Genomic DNA, 16436 nt, shown 5'->3' with positions numbered 1-16436 from the left:
CCGTCTCCTTGGGAGACTGGATACTCAAGCTGGCTCTAGCCAGGCACCACCCCACCCCAGTGTTGCCCAGTGTAATGGGGACTGAAGACACTGCACTGTTGTCCCTTCCCTGGCAATGAAGGACACTTGTCCCATGCTGGAGCCACCTCTGTGCCTAATTTGGGTCTTGGTGTACAGCTGCATGAGGGTGAGCGTAGTCTCTGTGGGATGTGGGACTTGCACTTCTACTACTCTGTTAAAGTCTAAAGCCTTAATGGTTTGCACAGCTGTCCAGATGTCTCACGTTCACACAGGACACTGGAACAGTAGGAGGCACGATGATTCTGGAAGGCAAGAGGGACAGGTCCCAGTGTGAGTGAGTCAAATGTACGAAGCTTTGGGATGGCCACTGTAGCAGCACGCCATTCATGACAGAACGAGGCATCTGCACCCACTAGGGTTCTGCTTTGCTTAGACATTTTGTGAGTAGAAGGAAATTTTATTCATAAGAGAATTCCTTCAGAAACTACTAAAGCAATTTCTAGAAATCTCAGAGAAGTGCCACCACCTTGTACTTCAGTCAGGATAGAACGCTCTGTGCAAACTTGATGTGCCTCACCATGTTCTACAGGGAGAGATAATCTTACCCCAGTGTGAACGAAGAAGCCTGAGAAGGGAAACTGCTCTGTGTGTGAGGAGCGCTTACAAACTGCACATCTCTAAAGCCCATCACTGATAGTTCCTTCTCACGGGGTGGGGGGGGGGGGTGGGGGGGGGACTGTGGGAGAATCTCCCAAAAGCCTCCAACTCTTCCTCCCACCAAAATATCTCAGTCTCTTTAATTACAGAATTGATTAGGGTGGGATTTTGCTGCATTTGTTTTTGTCCCACACAAAGACTCCTTTGTGACAGGGCCCACTTCTCTCTGGCTTCTCGTGTCTTTAAATGTGCAGTAGGTTGTCTGAAGTCTGACCTTGACTTACCCCGAACAGTACAGAGCACTCCCTGAGCTCAAGCCTGAGAAACTAAGGAAAGTGTTTTGGTTCGGCAGCTTTAATCTCACTAATTTATCATGTATGTTGACATGCTGTTAAGTGTTCTCTCTCTCTCTCTCTCTCTCTCTCTCTCTCTCTCTCTGTATGTATAATATATGTGCGTGTACACACATATTATATATAGTGTGTATCACATATTTTAGATATGTGTATATTCATATAATATATATATATAGTGTGTGTGTGTGTGTGTGAGAGAGAGAGAGAGAGAGAGAGAGAGAGAGAGAGAGAGAGAAAACACATGGTCCCTATGATTAGGAGCTGGCATATAACATCATTATGCGTGCACACACACATACCCACACAGACACACAGACACACACACATACAAATATGTGGGACATTGCAGCTTAATACACAAGTAAAAGATACAATTAAAAACAGATGACAAAATGTTTTTAAGTATTCATTCCCTAAACTTACATGGAGAAATACCAAGAGCAAAGAACTTCTGTGAAAGCCTAGAGGGAAAGGCAGATGATTAAGACAACTGATGCCAGGAAGAGTGAGATGGTGCATTCTAGAAACAGGCGTTGGGTGGCCATAAGTCCTGGCTTCTGAGGAGACTCCTGGCTTTCACCTGTTGCCCATGTCTCCTTGTGACACCACCCTCAGTATGGATGGTGAGTTGTCCTCAGCTTGTAGCACAGAAAGTTTTCTGGATAGGGAGAAGCTTGGGGTGAATCCCAGTGAAGGTCAAGTTTAGAAGGTGTAGCCAGTGTTTGCTACTTTGTGGGTTCCTTTTTCTCTCTTCCACCCTTGTTAACCCCTAACATAGATAGGAGAGAAAAGGATAGTAGAGTCAGGGGACGAAGTTATCATTAGAGAGCTTCTTCCTGATTAGGGGTATCGAGTTCCTTGGAGCAAGTTTGCTCTTTACTGTCAGGATATCTAAGTTTTCCTTCTTGTTTCTTCACATGCGACTATTTGACAAACAACAACCAAGAGCATCCAACCACCAACCAGAAGCCCCTCCATATATATCCATATCCATCCATCCTCTGGAAGTTCCCAGAATTCCAAACATCACACACTTGCAGAAATTATCTGCAGCTGGGAAAACCATATAGTCAGCTGCTGTGAAGGAGCCTCTCATCATCCCCACACCTGGGACTAAACACACACACACACACACACACACACACACACACACACACACACACCATATTTTTGTTTTAATATGTTAATAAACAAATCCATAACATTTCTGTTTTTTTTAAACCCAAGTTTAACAACTTCCACTACAGAAGGAGAGAAGACACCATCAGCAGGGAATGGCTCAGCAGAGCCTTGGTGCCATGCAGGGCATGATTGGTTTCACCATCCATAGGAAACCTGGTGCTTGGAGGATAACAATGAGCAAAGAGAGCTCTTTGTTTAAAGCACAAGCACCACAATGCTGCTGTCTACAAAAAGTTTGAAAGGCGTTTTCTTGTTTTGTTTTGTTTTGGTTTGGTTTTTTTTTTGTTTTTTGTTTTGGTAATGATCTTTACTATTTTTCTGTGGGATTAACAACTCCACTCATTCTTTCTCACTTTAGAAAACAAACAGACCAGAATATAAACAAACAAATAACAAGGGAAAAGCATGAGAAACACACACATAAAACACCATAGAGAAAGGCGTTTTCTTTATACCAGCGGTTACCTAGTCCATGTTCAACTTCCTGTCAAATGTTCAGACTCAGACGTTGGTGTCTCTGGCCTCCCTTGCAGTACATAGGAGAACACTGGGGCCCTTTGAGGCAGAGAGGATGAAGAGGAGGAGATGAGGCTAGAATCCAGTTTCTTTACCTTCAATCTTCAGTGGTTGTGTAGAACACTACTCATGGGATCCACCCTCCTCTTCTGGACACTCCCTGGGCACTAGGCACACATGTGGTATACAGACATACATTTAGTCAAAACACCCCTACACATAAAATAAATAGTATTTACCAGGCAGTGATGGTTCACACCTTTAATCCCAGCACTCAAGAGGCAGAGTCAGGTGGATCTTTAAGTTCAAGGGCAGCCTGGTCTACATAATGAGTTCTAGGACATCCAGGGCTACACAGGGAAACCATGCCGAGAGAGGAAGGAGGGAGAGGGAGGGAGGGAGGGAGAGGGGATGGGAGGGAGGGAGAGGGGATGGGAGGGGAGGGAGGGAAGGCAGGCAGGAAGGAAGAGAACTAGCACTTCCGCAGATCCGTGGGGCGAGGGGGTGGACACAGGACATGTAGCTGTTCTGCAGATCATTTTCTTCCCTCCATTGGTCACTCACCAGCTCCATCATTTGTTGGATTTATTCTGCCACCAAATGTATTGGGAAAGATTTTGAAAATATTATTGTTTGTTTGTTTGTTTGTTTGTTTTTCGAGACAGGGCTCTCTGTGTAGCCTTGGCTGTCCTAGACCTGCTTTGTAGGCAAGACTGACCTTGAACTCACAGCCATCGCCTGCCTCTGCCTCCCAAGTGCTGGGATTAAAGGTGTGTGTCCCCATGCCCAGCTCAAAACTATTATTTTTAAGAGCAATCACCACATTGTGATTTCTCCACTTAGAGTTAAAACTGAAAACTTGGAGTCAGCTGACCAGTCTGTCTGTGCTTTTAACTCAGTCCTAGTTGAACTGAGAAGTAAATGCCAGTGTGGAAGTCATTTCAGGGAGTGCCGCATTTAATGTGGCTTGCTGTTGAGGCTCTGGCTCCTTCAGTTTCATCTCATGCAGCGCTCTGCAGGTCACAGCAAACATCCAGTCCGTCGCTCAGTGTGCCAGCCCTGGCCACTCATTCTAAATGCTGACATTGTGATGGTGCCTGGTGCCTTTTTAAATTTAATTTAAGCTTCAGCGCTGAATTTTTTCCTTGAGTTAATGGGTGGATAGTCCTTTTGGGGGCACACAGCAAAATAAGCCCCTTCCTCCCGAGCTCCCCTTCTTTCTGTCCACAAATTTCCATAGATATCTTAACACTGCACTGACAAGATCTGTTGATATGATAAGCAAATAAATGTAGTTTGGGACCCACTTTAGCTGTACTTAGAGCAGAACCTGCACAGGAACACTTGCTCATGGAGCACAGACAAATGTGGATGCCCATGCCATCAATTATGTGAGACTTGTAATTCTCCATCTTTTTGACACCCCTCTCCCCCGCCTCTGCTTTCATTTTTCTTTACTATTTATCTCAGAAAGCTAAAGGGGAGAGACTGGGAACCCATGCTCAAGTGCTGGGGCACCCCTCTTTTAGTGTAATCCTTTTCTTTCTTTCCTATGCTACAATGTTAGTCTGATATGTGATTGTGAATCATATCTTCAGCTATCTCAGTCAGACAGGTCAAATTGCTCCTGTTAATTTCAGTAATAGCTACTGTTTTTAATGTTTACCAAATGCCAGCAGAGTGGCTGTTTTTTATACATTGTTTCATTTGGTTTTATTAATATCTGCATAAGTTTGGGACCACTCTAGACCCCTTACAGAGGAGAAAACTAAGGGTTTTAGAGGCTAGGTGCCTTGCCCTGCCTTCTTCTGGCCTTCAGTACTTCGCCTCTTCATCTTCCTTGTAGAAATGCTTGTAGATTTAGCTTGTAGGTGTGGCTTGTAGGTGTGCTTGGTTTTGCTTTAGATTATACAGATTTCATGCAAAAATGCTTACCAGGGACTTTTGGGGGGCCAGTCAGCTGATCAGTTTGTGCCTATTAGAGATTTTGCAAGACATCATGAAACGGACAACTCACTGGTCAGGTTATTTATGCATCCCAGGCATTTTACCTCAGTTTTCCAGCTGTGAGATTTTTTTTTTTTCTTAAGCCTTTTCTACCTATCTGAGATGTCTCAGCAAACATCTAGACTTAATTGATTTAGTAAAGTGAACCAGGGATAAAGGCCATCATTGCCAGCTGAGCTGTGGCGACACACACCTTTAATCCCAGCACTTGGGAGGCAGAGGCAGCTGGAATATTGAGTTGAGGGTCAGCCTGGTTTACAGAATGAGTTCTAGAACAGCCAGAACTAATCAGAGAAAGCCTATCTTGAAAAACCCAACCAAACAAAAAGCCTACCATTGCCAATACTTCAAAATATAAATCGAGCCGGGTGTGATGGGGGCATGCCTTTAATCCCAGCACTCGGGAAACAGGCAGGCAGATTGCTGTGAGTGCGTGGCTAGCCTGTTCTACAAAGTGAGTCTAGGATAGCCAAGGCTACAGAGAGGAACTCTGACTCAGGAATATATATATATGTGTATATATATATATATATATATATATATATATATATATATATATATATATATATATATATAATTTTCTTTTAAGTCAGATTAGCAAAATGGCTCAGCAGGTAAAGACCCTTGGTGCAAAAGTCTGAAGACCCAAGTTTGGGCCCCAGAATCTATGTAAAGGTAGAAAGAAAGGAAACAATTCCACAAAATTGCCCTCTAACCTCCTTGTATGTGTTATGCCCTGCACACTCTACGTGCATCAAACACAAACAACAATAAGAATAAATAAATAAAAGTGTTAAGAATTAAACACATTTTACCCATTCTTTGTCGCCTTCTGAACAGGGAAACGTTAACAAAACTTAGCAAGCTCAACCACAGAGTCTGCTGGTAGCAGGGATAATAGTCAACTTAGGAGCCCTCTTTCTCAGCATCACATTCTGAGTACCAAATCCACTTGAAGTACTATGATGTTAGGGAAAACAGACTGCCACTGTCCACTGATGATAATGACGCTGGTGGAGGTGGTGACAACTATTAAACACCATTACAGGGGCCAGGGAGCCGTAGTTCCTAAATTCACAAATACAATCTGCTCAGTCTGCATAGTGTTATTTGTGTGTGTGCTTTCAGGGAGGACCATTTGGTATTGGGGAAGCAGTTGGTGCGCTCGCTCTTCCCTGGGGGGGACAATTTCTCCTGCGCTTCGCATTCCCTAGCTTCCTGGAGTTCTTCGTGTAGGGCTGAGGCCTGTGTCTTTCCTCTACTCACACTAGGGCATTTATTGCTGTTGTCCTTGTTCAACTCATGTTTAGGGAGTCAGGTTGAGACTTTATGGGTGCAGCTTCTGACATTACTGGTGAGCCTTTGATTGACACTAGCTCCCCTCCTGTCTCCTTGGTATAGCTTTCACAAGCCAGTTGCTTCTTTCTTTCCTTCCTGCCTTCCTTCCTTCCTCCTCCCTTCCTTCCTATTATGTATATGTGTGACATATGTATATGTATGCATGCATGTGTGGGAGTGCATGCCCCATGTCTGGTGTCCTGCTCCATCACTCTATATTTCATTCCCTGGAGACAGTATCTTCACTGAACCTGGATCTCACCAGTCCCAAGATTCTCCTGTCTCCACTCTTGCCTCTCATCCCTCCAGCTCCTCCCCGCATGCTGAGGCCACAGGACAGGCACACACGTGACCACACCAGCTGTCTTATGTGGGTACTGGAGATCTGATGAGGGCCCCCATGCTCCTGGTCCCACTAATGGTTTTCTGTATCGATTTGCCCTTCCTCATATACAGCAGGCTACTTAAGCTGCAGGGGACACACTGCACAAATGTCACTAAATCCTTGTTCATACTTTACAGGCATATACCTTCACTTCCCTCTTCCTTTTTGCTGCCTTGCCCCAAGAAGAATTGCTCCCTACATAGATTCGCCACCAAAACCACTCTCACCTTGATTTATAAGAGTCCAATTTCATAATACAATTTCATGATATTGTTTTAAAAACACACAAAATAGAATTTCTTTAAAAAAAAAAAAATTCCAACCCAAGGCTGGGGAGACAGCTTAGTGAGGAAAGTACTTGCCATGTAAGCAGGATGATCTGCGTTTGATTGCCGGCACAGATGCCAAAAATAAAATTAGATTAAAAAGCCAGGTGTGGGATCCTACACTGATAACCCCAGTGCTGGAGAGACCAAGACAGGTGGACGTCTGGAGACCACTTCCCACACAGCCTAGCCTAACCTAGCAGAGAGTTCCTTACCTCAAAGGAGGTAGATCGTTCCTGAGGAATGACACCTCATACCCTCTGACCTCTACGTACACATAGAACGCACATAGCCGTGCACCCACCCACATGAACACACATACACAAGTAATTCGCTTCCTTCATATTTTAAGATGTAGATTAGCTTATATTAGCGGGAAATCTTTGTTTTGCTATATATCTGTCCTCTAATGTTTTACAGAGCTGATGGCTTCGGGAGTGAGGGGGTGGGGCAGCACAGGGGAAATCTTGGAACTGGAGAGTTCATTTGCTGACCCCCCTTGGATCTCCACATATGATGTCAAGAGTTCTGAAAAGGACTGAGATGAGATGAGGTGACGTGAGATGTGATGTGTGATGCTGTAGACGAAGGCCAAAGTCAGGCAGGAATCAGTACAGAGAGCGCCTGCGGCTAATGGCGGTTAATGTCTGTGTGCTTTTCAGAACATCGAGCTGAAGGTTGAGGTGGAGAGCCTGAAACAAGAACTCCAGGACAGGAGGCATCATCTGGATAAAACGTGGTGAGTTGCAGGCCGCGCTCTGTGCAGAGCATTGTGCGCACGCGAGCGCCATCCCGCCTCAGACGACAACTCACTCACTAATAGTAACTGATTTACCTTTCACATTTGAGTGTGGAAACTGCAGCTTTGCATTTCATGCGATGTGTTTGTTACTTGGTCAGATATACCGTGCTGTGGATGGGCAAGTCGCCCAGACCCGAGACTGTGAATTTCCTGTTAAATAGAAAGAACTAAGCAGGAGGCGGTGAGTGTTGAGATAGTTGCAAATAGTATTTATCAGAGATGACCAGGCTAATAAGACCAAGGGCTGGCATAATGTTCAGGGAAAATATTTCTCTCATGTTCTTCTGTGAAAGTCATTATGATGTCATTCTTGGTATATTTTATTAGCTTTTAAAGTGAAAAAAAAAATCAGATAATCCCTAGAGGAACTCTGTTCCTGGTAAATGAATGTCAGGATAAAACCAGGAATACATCTGTACCATTCTTCAGAATGGCAGAAAATGTGAGGCAATTGTCCACTAATAAGCAAATGGCTGAAGATATTTCAGTATATCTGTCCTGCGGCCTATTATACACTTGTTAAAAAGAACAAACTCCATATTGTTCTTGCTAGAAAAGCGATGAATGCCAAAGGAATGTTCACAGTACAATTCCCATAGGGTAAACACGTGTGTTCTAGTTTGTTTTTCCATTGCTGTCATAAATTGTTGATCAAAACCAAATTGGATTGGGAAAAAAGTTATTTTGTCAGGCAACAGTTACCACTGGAGGAAAGCAGGCAGGAATTCAAGGCAAGAACTGAAGAGATTGTGGAGGCACTTTGCTTACTGGTTTGATTAGCTACCTTCCTTATACCCGGGACTATCTACCCTGAGTGGCACTGCCCACCTCCACAACCAACTAGCAAAATACCCCTAAAGACATGCCGACAGGCTGATCCAGCGGAGTCATCCCTCAATTGAAATTTATTCTTTTTTATTTTACTTTTAAATTTTTTATTAAAGATTTATTTATTTATTATATAATGTTTTGCCTGCACATACACCTGCAGGCCAGAAGAGGGCACCAGATCTCATTATAGATGGTTGTGAACCACCATGTGGTTGCTGGGAATTGAACTCAGGACCTTTAGAAGAGCAGGAAGTGCTCTCAACCTCTGAGCCATCTCTCCAGCCCTGAGATTTATTCTTGCCAGGGTGTGACAGGTTGACAGCTGGAGCCAACTTATGACAGTGTAGTTGCTTTGTTGTACATAGAAAACAACAGTACCAACAACCTAGAGGGTTGCTTGCTACCAAACTCTTAAAAACCTTTTTCATTAGGGGAGTAAGGTCTGGATCTGGTAGGAAGAAAACTAGATTCGCCCCCCCCCCCCCCCCCCCCGTTTATGTATTTTTGTCAGGATGGTTACTCTAGCCAGGTGCTGGGGTACACGCCTGTGACTTGGTGCTGGGGTGGCTGAGGCAAGAGATTAGGAGTTTAAAGCCAGGCAGACTAGATAGCAAATTCACAGTGAGGTAGACTACACAATGAAACTTTGTCTCAGTAAATGGAAAGAAAGTTAATTTTATAGTCTGTGGCTTCTGTCATGATTTAAAAACCAGTTTTAAATGATGATGTTATAATATATCCTGTGATTCAAATATGTTTGATCTGACTTGATATTCTTGGGTTTTAGGATAACTCAATAAGATCAGAGTTCTGATAGTCATACTCAAGTGTAGGCAAGATGTTGGCTAAACAACAAAGTGACAAATAAAAGGATTTTCTTATTAGGGTTGAGTCTTTGGTGGGCTCTGTTAAGAAACTTGCCTGCTCTCATAGGTGCTAGAAAACTTATAACACTGGAGCAATACATATTGAGACTTCTGTAATAGTTCGAAATGTTTGTTACATTCTTATAGCTACTGTGATATAAGCGAAATACTACTCTGAAACACGAAAAACTGGGATGTGGGGAGTTGAATTTATCTCAGAATCGTGAAAACCTGTAGCCTGCTCACTCTACAACTCCTTACTCTTGACTGTCGGGCGAGTTTCTCAACCGATGTGGGGCCAAAGGAGAAGCTGACTCCCCCAAACTGCCATGTTTGATCCTTGGGTTATTTCTTTGGCTTTTGTCTTTTCCTACTTCACAAAGGCTATCCAAATGCCAACACCAGAAGATGGGGCTAGCCTCTGGGATGGCGCTGACTAGCACCCACTATAAACCAAGGAATTTCACAACCTCTGGGGGAAGTCCAATCCAACTCCACGGAGACAGCCTCCTGGCCCAAATTCTCAAGTGGACTAGACTTGCTGGTGCCTTATAAGCCTATGACTTAATGCACTTCTTCACTCTGAATAATAATAATAATAAATAATAAAAAAGGTGGTTCATGCTTCTGAAAAAAAAAGGGGGGCTTAAAACACAAACAAAACCTAACCGGAATTCAGATAACCCAGCACCTGACTTGGTCCCCAAATTTCTAATCCTCAGATAGCCAAGGACAGCTGTTGTTCACTATAAATAAACTGGTGACACCTTACCCCCCAGTTAGGGATATTCCTAGCCATTCCTAGGGATATCAGAGAAGCCACGTGCAGCCAAAACCTGAGTGTATGCAGATTAACTCTCTGCTCTCTGCCTGGGACCGTGAACACTGGATAGACCAGTGTAGAGGTGGCCCAGACTCGGGCCAGGTCCTCTGTGCATTGCTGGTTGTAAAGGAGGGCATCTCTGTGAACATGGACATCATGTCCTGGCAACCTAAATGGAGTGACCATTTCAGACCTAAACAGCAAGGCAGCCGGCTGCTAGCGAACCCCCTGAGAACAGTTGAAATGGGAAAGTCCACGCCTGCAATTGTAGCTGCTGGCCCCTCGCCTTCCCCGGTAGTCTCTTCTCTTGAAGTTATAATCATCATGGCATCTCAGGGCAGCAGGCCTAGCCATGCTTGACAAGCAACAAAGACGCTAGAGGTCCTAAAGGGTGAGATGGGAAGTTTGGACTGGGAAGAGTGCAGGGCTGTGTCTGTTTTGCTCTCTCCTCCCCTGGTGTGAGCCAATGGCTGGAGAGTTCTGGGTCTGTTCATGGAGTTTGGTGTCTGCTCTAATTAGTGAATGCTGTGTGCTCTTAGGCCCGATGTGGAGGATCTCAACAGCCAGCATGAGGCAGAGCTCGGGTGCCAGGTTGAGGAAGGACAGCAGGAGACAGAACATGTTTACGGGCTCCTGGAGAACAAGACCCAGCTGCTGCAGGGGGTAAGTGAGGGGGGTCCACTGGTCCACGGGGGCCCACTGGTCCACGGAGATCAGGGTAAGTGACCACCTAAAGCTTCATCAGGGCTACCCTGTCTTCTGGTCCCTCAGCTCTCCTTTACTTCCTGAGCCCATCAAGTATCCCGTGTCTTAGATAGAGCTCCTGACCTGGGTGGGACTAGACCACTGCTGAGCTTTCCTGCTTTCTCCCCGCCATCCCCCCTGTCTCCCCCGTCCCCCAGGAATCCAGACTAGCAAAGAATGAAGCCACAGGAATGGCGGCTCTGCTGGAGGCGGGGAAGGGGTATCACTCGGAGCTCTCAGACAGGCTGAAGGATGCCGCCAAGGACAGGGAAGACATGTCGGGAGGCCAGGTGAAGCCTGCCCAATACTCTGAGGCCCTGGCTCAGAGGGACAGGTAGGTATCTTTGGTGGTCTTTTCTCAGGCTACCGTTGCATGTTGCTCAAGCCCAGAGTGCTTACGTTATAGCCATGCTGCTCCCCTTCTAGTACTGAGAGTGGGTTCCCCCCTCCCTTTCAAGATGTTATGTCCCTTTAGACCAGATTTATTGTTAAGGTTGTCGGTCAATAGTATCCAGTAGGAAAGCTCATTGGTTTGTGGCAGGAGGCTATGTAGACAGAGCTAAATAATGGTCTGCTTGAATGACTGCAAGAAGATATTCCTTCCATTTCTTTTCTTTCTTTCTTTCTTACTTTTTTTTTTTTTTTTAACATTTTTAAGACTTTATTTATTTTATGTATAAGAGTGTTCTGTCTTCATGCACACCAGCAGAGGGCATCAGATTACATTACAGACGGTTGTGAGCCCCCATGTGGTTGCTGGGAATTGAACTCAGGACCTTTGGAAGAGCAGGCGGCGCTCTTAACCACTGAGCCATCTCTCCAGCCCATCCTTCCACTGTTTTGGTCCAGGAGAATTGAAGAACTGCGGCAGAGCTTGGCAGCCCAGGAGGGGCTGGTGGAACAGCTGTCTCAAGAGAAACAACAGCTGCTGCATCTGCTGGAGGAGCCAGTAAGCATGGAGGTGCAGGTGCAGGTAAGGCTCCGGCTGGGTGGCCTGGGCTCCGGCTTCATAGTTACTTGAGCACTGTTGCTGTTACTGATCGGTGCACAACAAATCGCTACATGCTTCGCAGCTTATAACACAACGTATCTTTGTCATGCAAGGTTTGGTGTCAGGATCTCAGACATGACGCAGCTGGGTCTCAGTTTAGTCTGACATCCAGGGGTGGCCTGGGTTTCTAATGTGGAGGCTGACCCTGGAAAGGATCTGGGCCTGAGGCTCCTCGTGTTGTTGGCAGGACTGATTTCGGTGAGGTAGTGGAAGTCACACAATAAGGACTGTTGCTCCTCTATCTCCTTGCCTCTCTTTTCAGGGGCTCACCTGACTAGGGCAGGGTCCCCTGTTAGTTCATTGAAAGTCAACGGATTACAGGGCTGGAGAGATGGCTCAGCAGCTGAGAGTGCAGAGTGCATCTTCCTCTTTAGTCCAGAGTTTGGTTCCCAGCACACACACCAGGCAACTCACAAGCATCTGTACCTCCAGCTGCAGGAAACCCTAACTCCTTTGGCCTCTGTGGGAACATGCTCACACCCACGCTCAGATTCACATGCGTGCGTGCTTGCACGCACACACACACAACTAAAAATAAATATTTTAAAAGTCAATTGGTTAGGAATCTTAATTATATTTGGAAATTCTGCTCACATTGGTCATAGACCGTCTCACAGTTGTGCAGTGACAACCCATCCTGCCTGCCACAAACTGTTGTTTAGAAGCGACTCTTACTCTATAACCCCCCAGGGGCTTGGGGCTTATACAGAGGCAGGGGTAGATGACCGAGAATTATGCAGATGTCTTAGAATTCTCCCAATAATGCCCAGTGATTTATAAGCACAAAGAATGCGCTTTTTAAAATAAGTTTTATTATAAAAATAAACCTTCCAAGCAAATAAAAACCATCAGGCATAAAAATTAGCCAGACCTAAAGTTTGTACAGCTTAATGACTATATATAGTTAGTTAACCAGTTAGTTAGTTAGAACTGGTATTCACAATGGAAGCTGAGAATCTTTATGAATTTAACACTTTCAGTATAAATATATGTTATGCAAGTACGCACCACCAGCCCAAAACTATCCACAATAGAATTGGAACTAGGAAAAACATGAGCTTTTATACTCTTTTATGACTCTTGTCCGTTTCCTGTGTCAGTCCTTCTCGTCCCTTTATATTTAGCTTTTCTCATCCTCTTTTCTTTGTGTTACACCAGAGCTCCATGTAAGTTTATTTACATGTATTACTATCAACTAGATCCCACAAATTTGAGAGAATAAGCAGTTTATTTCTTTCTGAGATTGTGTGACCTCACTTAATTTTATATCCATCCAGTTCTCTGCAATATTTAAACTTCATTTTTCCTTAGAACTCAGTAGTAATCCATTATGTATGGTGTGTGTATATATGTGTGTGTGTACATACATGCATGTGTGTGTGTACCAAATTTTATTAATCATTCTTCTGTTGATACACAACTGGGTTGATTCCAATTCTTTGCTATAGCAAAGAAAGCATCAATAAATGTGGGGTGCAAATATTGCTGTGGTAGGGTGTGGAGTTCTCCAGGTATGTGCCCAGGAATGAAATAGCTGGGTCATATGGTAATTCTCTCTTTAATTCTCTCTTTAATTCTGGGGGATCCCCAAACTGATTTCCACAGTGGCTGTACTAAGTTGCGCCTCCACTAACATCCTTTCCCTTCACACCCTCGTCAACATCTGTCAGGCTTGTTGGTGACAGCCATCTGTCTGGGATGAGGTGGTATCTCATGGCTGTTTTAGTATGCATTTCCCTGATAGCTAGGGGGAGCAAACACTTTTAAAAATACTTATTTGCCTCTTGTGACTCTTTCTTTTCTTCTCTTTCTTCTTTTAACTGTTAATAAAATTCAGTTCATTTGTCCCCTTGTTGACTGGCAGTTTCATTCCCTGAGTAGTTAATGTCTGGTGTTCTTTGTAGATTCTGTATATTAATTAGCCCTTGTCTGACATGTAGCTGGTGAAGATTTCCCCCATCTTGTTGGTTGTCTGTTAACTCTGCTCATGGTTTCCTTTGCTGGATAGAAGTTTCTATTTTCATGTAGTCCCATTTGTTGATACTTAGAATTCATTCCTGAGCAGCTAGTGTTCTTTTTAAATGTTCTTGGGGCTGGAGAGATGGCTGAGCAGTTAAGAACACTGACTGTTTTTTCTTAGGACCAGAGTTCAATTCCCAGCATCTACATGATGACTTAAAAACCACCTGTAACACCAATTCCAAGGGGATCCAATGTCCTCTTCTGGTACCTGTGGGCATTGCACGCATGTGGTACGCAGATGTACATTCAGGCAAAACACCCATACACATAAAATGAATACTTTTTTTTTAATTAAAAAATTTTGCCTACCTCAATATTTTGAAGAGTACCCTTGGTTTTTGTTTTGTTTCTAAAAGTTTCAGCATTTCAGGTTTTAAATTAAGGCCCATTTGTATTGTTTTTAAAATTACAAGTATTATCAGTATTATTTGTGGGCCTGGCTAGAAATCAATCAAGATACATATACTTGTTATATTTTAAAATAGCCTTAGTTAACCTGGGGCAGGGCAGATATCAATCTTCTAAACTACCTTCCATAGCAGGGCCTCAGGCATGGGATCTTTGTCTTAATCCCATGCCATCTGCTTCCAGTTACTTCTACCAAGCTATCTCCCATCCATAATCCCATATACTTGCTCATGTTCTTCATCTGGGCCGGATTCTCCATCCACACAGGCCATGTGTTTCTCCTCCATCTAACCCATGGCAGCCTTCCTCTCTCTACTTCAGGTCTCTCTCCTTCTCCTCATGGTGGGCTTTCTTCTTCCCAGAATTCTTTCTTCTCCTAGCCCCACCTATCTCCTGTCCTCCCCAGGTGGGATGGCTTTTTATTAAACAAAAAGTTGGTCACAGAGACAGTAAGCAGTAATTAGCATTAAAATACATCAGACCATCCCCCAACACATTTGATCCATTTTGAATTATTATTTGTAAAAGTGAAAGGTTATCATCTAATTTAATTCTTCTGCAGGCAGAAATCCAGTTTTGCCAGCACCATTTGTTGAATATCTTTTTTTTTTTTTTTTTTCAAAGTAGCTTTTGCCTTCTTCATCAAACATTAAGTAAGCGGAGATTTGCCATTTTAGTTCCAGGTTCTCTAAGCTGTTCCATTGGTCTACCTGGTGATTTTCATGCCAGCACCAGGCTGTCCTTGTCACTATGGCTCTATGGTATAAGTTGAGTCAGGTATTGTATTATCACCATCACTGATTATTCTTACTCCTTAGGATTACTTTGCTATTCATGGTCTTCTGTGGTTCTATATAAACTCTACTATTATTTTTTCTAAACCTGTGAGATATGACATGGAAATTTTGATAGGTATTTTATCAATTTGGCACATTAATCTTGATATAGACATTTGGTTGTATCATATTAATTCTTCCTAGCTAGGAACATAGAATATTTTTCCAGGATCTAATATCTTCTATTATTTCATTTTTTAATAATGTGAGAATTTTGAAAGGTGTCTAAAGGCCTCTGATTTCTATATTAATTTCTAATTATCTACTTTCTGGGGGTAGTGAATGAGATAATTTTCCTAATTTTTTTTTCTCAGAAAATAGACTATTTGTATAAATGAAATCTACTGGGCTTTCTTTTTCTTTCTTTCTTTTTTTTTTTTTAAGTTTTGATTTTGTACCTTGTGACTTTACTGTGTTAATTAGGTCCAGGGCTTTCTTTTTCTTTAATTTAAAAAAATTATTCACTGTACATCCCAATTGTAGCCCCCTCTATTGTCTCTTCCTGGTTCCCCCTCCTTCTCTCTTCCCCTCATTCCCTTCCCCTAGTCCTCAGAGAAGAGGAGCCCTTCTCCCCTACCAACTGACCCCAGCCTACCAAATCTCATCAGGACTGCCTGCATCCTCTTCCTCTGTGTCCTGATAAGGCACCCCACCAGAGAGAAGTGATCTAAGTGCAGGCAACAGAGTCCATGGCAGGGTCAGGCCCTGCTCCTCTTAATAAGGAGACCCATATGGAGACTGAGCTGCCTATCAGCTACATCTAGGGAGGGGGCCTAGGTCCTCTCCATGCGTGGTCCTTGTTTGGTGCATAAGTTTCTATTAGCCCTCTTGGGCCCAGATTTGTTGTCTCTATGGTCTTCTTGTGGAGCTCCTGTCCCCTCTGGGAATTTCTATACCCGCCCCCCACTCTTCCATAAGACTCCCTGCCCTCTGCCTAAAGTTTGGCTGTGAGACCCAGCTTCTGCTTCGATCCCCTGCTGGGTAGAGTCTTTCAGAGGACATCAAAGGTAGACTTCCATCCAAACTGCCTGGCACTGGCACAGAAACAGACCGGTAGATCAATGGAATTGAATTGAAGACCCAAAAATAAACCCATACACCTATGGACTCTTGATTTTTGACAAAGAAGCCAAACCCATACAATGGGGGAAAAAAAAAAAGAGATAGCATCTTCAACAAATGGTGCTGGTCTAACTGGATGTGTACAGGTAGAAAAATGCAAATAAATCCGTATTTATCCCCCTGCACAAAACTAAAGTTCAGGT

General features: G+C 43.8%; 1 protein-coding gene across 1 annotated transcript in view; it reads left to right on the top strand.

Annotated features, from left to right (window-relative positions):
* The window catches only part of LOC127206672 (myomegalin), a 130232-nt gene that overhangs the window by 21798 nt on the left and 91998 nt on the right, over nt 1–16436 (top strand). Inside the window, 4 exon segments of the mRNA XM_051166019.1 lie at nt 7451–7527; nt 10650–10773; nt 11013–11188; nt 11704–11821. Coding sequence (XP_051021976.1) covers nt 7451–7527; nt 10650–10773; nt 11013–11188; nt 11704–11821 — 495 coding nt within the window.

Source organism: Acomys russatus, chromosome 23, assembly GCF_903995435.1.
Source record: "Acomys russatus chromosome 23, mAcoRus1.1, whole genome shotgun sequence".
Classification (NCBI taxonomy): Eukaryota; Metazoa; Chordata; class Mammalia; order Rodentia; family Muridae; genus Acomys; species Acomys russatus.
The sequence above is the reverse complement of the archived record's forward strand: the minus strand, read 5'-3'. Positions and strand labels throughout refer to the sequence as shown.